Below are 6,055 nucleotides of genomic sequence, written 5' to 3' on the forward strand. Positions count from 1 at the left end.
GAATAAAACACTGACAAATGGAAACAATAATATTATAAATTTAATTAAAATAAACCTTAATACTAAATACGTTATTTGCTACATAAGAAAGTATAACAGAAAAATAATATTAAAATTAATGACTAATTAAAATTAGTTAAGACTAAATTAGGTATAGACCTAATTATATAAAAAAAAGTAGACAATGTTAATAATTTAAGTCAAACTTATTCTTAATGGTACTTGTCACTACGTACTTCTATCAAATCTGAAGAAAAACCCGATATCCAGCTAGGATATAAATAGCAGCGAGCAGATTACTGCTGATTATCACACCATGTAGGTTGCTTTTTTCTGACAATTAAATACTGTAACTCAATTTATTTAGTTCATATATTAAACTTAGAAACAGAAAGAAAGGAACAAAGCTTATGATGGCTGATTATGCGCATGTGGCTATAGACAGTCACACAGAGAAAGAGGCACAGATAAACCTAGTACAAAACTACTATAATTGCATTTATCAGAAAATGTATTTGGGCGTGTTGTCAACATGAATAAGAGAATGTACAGTAAACAGTAAAGTAAGAACAAGAACAATGAGGTTAAAAGACTTCTGAGTAAAAATATTCCGATTTAGAAAAATGAAGAAATCGAATTTCAAAATTCGAAATTATTTACTATTTTTATGATATTCGTAAATATTAAATACACTAATCACCATAAAATGAATCACAATTAATGGCCTTTAAGATATGGGAAAAAGTATCGAATTCTGAATAATTGTCTTCCAAATTGGAGATGCATTTATTAAATAAAGCTAACCAAGCTCCGATATTAGCTCTATAATATCATTATTATTTAATTAAAACTGATCAATGATGTAAAATCAATTATAATATATGATACATAAACGCCACATAATGATTTCGTTTAAATTAAAAAAAAAATTCCTTGACCACAAAATGTCAACCTATATATATATTACCACATTATAACCTTCAACTTGGCCGTAAACCTGATATAGCAGATACGGATCAAACCCTAAGATAACAATATGTTTTCTACAATATTAAACCAAGATTTACTCATAAATAAAAACTTTACCGCTGTATAATTATGATAATGGACGAGTTCAATTCGATTTAGGATAAACTGGCTCCCCCTCCCTCTTCACAACGGCTCGAAATCCATTCTCATCCGCTGTGTAATGGACAGTTCTAAGTGTGCCATCAGGATCCGCTATGGTATAAGATCCTTTGACCACGTTGCCTTCCCGAGATTCGTATTGTTGCTTAGCGTCTCCTGTGTCTGAATCTTTCACGCCATAACTATATTTGTAGTTCTGGGGACTGTTGTGATCGCTCTCGTCATCGTCTGGGTCAGTGGATGGCGGCGAAGGCTCGTTCAAGTGTTTGTTGATGTAAAGGGGATTGTGATCTTTTATTAGATGAATGTGATCGGATATTATGGGGTTGTAGCTCACGATTATTGATAACGTTGGCATACAGCTGATTAAGCTGATGATAATCTGTAAAAATAATTGAATAAAATGAAAATTTGTAAATTAAAAATAAAATCAAGGTGGCGGGGTGTGTTATGAACCGTTTGAAACAGCTAATAGGGATCGCTACCGACAACAAATGATCAACTTGAACCATGCATTTGTCGAAAAATGTCCAGAATGGCCACGAAGACACGGTAGAGAGATTTTATCGCACGATAACGCTCCATCCTATAGAGCAAAACCGGTCAAGGAAGCGTTAAAAGCACTTACCTGAAAAATAGGCAGGATGTATAAAATTAAATGGTCAATATTATGAATAAATAAGTTTTTTAACATTCTTGAAAATTATGTTTAAATTATTTCACTTTCCGGTTCATTCTATGCCTTAATAACTTAATACAGTCTATCATTAATGTATAATCATGTAGTATATACTTATTATCAATATTATCACTGTTTGTGACATACACGTAAGGTTTTTTGTATTATGCTGTAAAATACACACCTTAATAAAAAAATAGAAAAAAATAGAACCATATAACAGATGAACCTCAAAAACGAAAAATATAGAAGTTCTAGAAATCTAGAAGCAAAAATAAAGGAGCTGTATTAAAAAAATGGACAAATAGAACATATACAAACATACATACAGACAGAAAGGATAGAACCTAGAGACCATTTAGACAAAATAGTACCCAAGCTCTAAGGATGCTGTACACTGTAACAATGGATTAAACATGGTACAACCATTTCACTCCGAAGTCCAATCGACGGCCATCCGAGTAGACTGCACACGATGAACCCGCTCCAAAGCATGGGAAAACGCAACAGTCGGCTGGCAAGGTTATGGGATCTGTATTTTGGGATGCGCATGGAATAATTTTCATTGACTACCTTGAAAAAGGAAAGACCATCAACAGCGTCTATTACATAGTGTGACCGTTGACCGGACCGTTTGAAGGACGAATTCGCCGAAAACGGCCGCATTTGAAGAAAAAGAAAGTCCTGCTTGACCAAGACAATACACCGGGTCACAAGTCAGTGAAAACGATGACAAAAATCCATGAATTGGACCTCGAGAATTTCTTCCTTATCCACATCATCAGATCGGGCCCCCAGCGACTATTTCCTCTTCTCAGATCTCAAAAGAATGCTCGCTAGGAAGATACTTTCGTCGAATGAAAAGGTGATCGCCGAAACTGAGGCCTATTTTGAAGTAAAGGACAAATCGTACTACAAAAATGGTATCGAAAAGTTGGACCTTGAAGGGAAATATATCAATTGACCTGTTATGATAGGAAAATTGTTAAATAAATATACTACATACCCAACAAAACATTATCAACACAACCTGTCTTCAACACCATTCGAAAACTAACAACACCTATTAAAAACTAAGACTACAAATGCAATTTCATCTTATTTATATAAGCTGGAACTACGAATAACAATCTCCACAATGCCAAATGAAAAAATTAAAACGATCTGAATCATGTATTTTTTGAGGAAAGTCGATGTTTTTGTCATCATTGTTTTGAGTAAACTGTGGTTTCTGGTTCATTATCTATTTTGTTTTTTCGATTAATAAATTGATTATTCCAAAACGCAAATGCGTCGCTTAATATAATTTGCTTTTGTTGCCAAGCGTAGCAACAATAAAATTCTATTTAAATATGCGTAAAATCAAGGAGCAAGTCCGTTAGAATAGTTTTGTTTGTTATAAATACAACGTTTATAAGAACCGTCAAACATTACTGATGCTTTAAAAACTATTACCTACATTGACACTGTTTTTGGGCAATGACATGTAACATCTTTAACCTATACTATATACCGTTATCAGTATGAGAGTGTGGACTATAATCTAAATCTAATTCTATAGTCTATTCAAAGTTTTTTGTACATACGTCAAGATAATAATTCAAGATATTTAATTTAATGTATTACCTTCCGGAACTTTTAAATTCGTTTTAGAATCAAACAATATTTTCCTGTTCATTTCATTTTAGTTAAAAAGAGACACAATGGACTCTGATTTGTTCGAATACGTACACGAATGAGCCCTCAAAGTCGTCCGGTTGTCAGAGGTATGTAAAATACTCGAGAGCAATAGTGATAAGAGGTTATAACTCTAACCTATAAACTATTGTGGCTGTATGATTAACTGTAGTGTTTAGATGTATTATTATGTTAAAAAAATTATATTTGGTAACATTTTTGTTCAATTATTTTATTTAGATTAGAATTTTGTTGTATGTCAAAGCCAAACTGAACTAAAACTCATAGTTGATGCGGACACATTGCGACATTTTAATGTCACAAATTTAAATGACGTATGTACAAAATAACTTTGAATAGACTATAAGTGCAAGTCTAAGCACCAAACTGCTTAGAGATGGAATATTATAACACCTACAAGTTATGAATTTCTAGAGATCGGGTTTTTTTTGTTAATCTCTTAGAACGTCAACAATCTGTCCGTGGGCAATAAGTATTATTATATGATATCCGTTATATAATATAACCATCCTGACATGTAGAAGATCACTTCAGTGAGTGATCTGTTGTGCAACTCATAATCTACATCTTATTCTAGATACTAGTCTAACTTATTCTAGAGATTATTAAATCTCACTCTATATGTCTATTAATCAGTTCGTATGGTAATTTTCGTTTGACCCTACACACTCCACTGTTATCGCGCACATTTAACTCTTTTGGCGGGTGCATTGGGATGCACTAATAGTATTTCAGAGTACTTGGCACTAATACTTCGCATCATACTCTTTATGGGTTCTAAAGGGATATCGTGCTGAATCAGTTTGTTGGACATATAATATGGGTCATCGGTGATGAATTTCAAGACTTTGTTCTGGTGATCTGGAACATAGAGATAACAGCGCTCCAATGACAGCTCACTAAGCAATCTAAAAAAGTTCTCCAACATTAGTAGGATCACAAATTGGGAAAAATATAATGAGAAAGTAAAATATTTTGAATCCTCTAATTTTAATAAGCAAACGTATAACTGTATAACTAGTATATGCTTCAATTCCAAATATAATGAACTTATATCAAAACAAGTAAGGAACAAAATTGATAGTCTCATATCAGAAACTATTCATATAAGAACCGAATTACATTTAAATGAAATTTTCGTCATAACAATATAACCTCATAAGATACTAAGACCAGATAGCAGATACAGCTTCCTTGTTCTATTCGATTTTTGGTTCCTTTGTTTCGCAATTCTGTCGTTTATAGTACCATTTTCTACCAAATACAATCAAGCACATAACCTTGCCACTTAAATGTAACATTTTCCAATAAAAAAAACGAATAAACTTTAGATGATATGTTATTCTATACAAGGTTAGTATTTTTTTCTTTAAATCAAGGTAATACGGGATAAAATTACAGAATTTTAACTAGGCTATTAGGTACTATTTATATTGTCTACAAGGTACTAATATCTAATATTTCTTACGTACATTTCGTGAACTTCAGACACGATATTTATATTTTAATGACCGTCTGTAAGTTGGTAGTGTTGTATTAGCATAAAAATATGAATGTGATGAACACCCAATCTTTTTAACCCTGATTCAATTAATTGTAATCTAATTTGATTGGTTCTGCAACTTTTACAATAGAAAAATTAGTTTAATAAAAGATTTTCTTATATTTTATTTGATATTTCGGTAGTTGTAATTTTGGCAACAACGAGTTTTAACATTTCGACTTGCCGCAAGTAGATTGCGTCGACGAATATACGAATAGAACCGAAAGTAGCCGAATCTCCGGACCACGATGATCTTTAATGTATACTGTCCAAAGGTAAAATAAAACAACCTATAAATACGGCTTCATGAAAACAAGTTATTTGATGCGTTATTTACCTTTAAGTCTATACTAATTATTCCTTGAAATTGTATGCAAAATCGAGCAAGCATGATTATTTAAATGCGAGTTTCATCTAAAAAAGAACAACAATAACCACACAAACTGTTGTTTTCGCTTGATTTAATCCAATCTTCATGGTCATTTCTGGTTTTTCTTTTAGTGGCAATCCATTCGGAGTAGACGTACACATTTCCATAACCTGTACTGTTTTGAAATATTTGTTATTCAACCGTTTTGATATAGTAGACAATTTAATGTCAAAATTGGGTTAACTAGCTAATTTCTGACGGGGAATCAATTTTAAGTAAATATTTCTTATTAGATTTCATTATTTCGACGGATGTGTCAATAAAGATTTCAATATTTAGTATTAAAAATGTATAATGTATTTCATATTCATAGGAAATAATTTATCATTTCTTCATAAATCCGCATTAGTTTAAAATATTACATTAAGGATACTTGGAACTTTTTTATTATTATTTAATTATTACATTGTTACTAGTCGTTTCCGTCTAACCTACAATTTGTCTTTATAATAACTTAAATCTAGATATATAACTAAGAGGACCCATCGGCCCTATCTCAGTCTTTGGTGAAATAATGTTTATACATGTGACCGCTGTATTTTTTTATTATATGCACCTCACTACACAACACTACACA

General features: G+C 31.9%; 1 protein-coding gene across 1 annotated transcript; it reads right to left on the minus strand.

The window, feature by feature from the left end:
* Positions 1–205: 205 nt before the first annotated feature.
* LOC143203268 (adult-specific cuticular protein ACP-20) lies at positions 206–2,910 on the minus strand. Its single transcript, XM_076415439.1, has 2 exons — positions 2,814–2,910; positions 206–1,510 (listed from the first exon to the last, which is right to left on the minus strand). The coding sequence occupies exons 1-2, from the start codon at positions 2,823–2,825 to the stop codon at positions 1,115–1,117; spliced, it is 408 nt and encodes a 135-aa protein (XP_076271554.1). The 5' UTR covers positions 2,826–2,910; the 3' UTR covers positions 206–1,114.
* Between the last annotated feature and the right edge of the window lie 3,145 nt (positions 2,911–6,055).

The sequence above is a fragment of the Rhynchophorus ferrugineus genome, unplaced genomic scaffold (genome assembly GCF_030347505.1).
Source record: "Rhynchophorus ferrugineus isolate W39M unplaced genomic scaffold, kcgeb_rfMv2 rfM9, whole genome shotgun sequence".
Taxonomy (NCBI): domain Eukaryota; kingdom Metazoa; phylum Arthropoda; class Insecta; order Coleoptera; family Curculionidae; genus Rhynchophorus; species Rhynchophorus ferrugineus.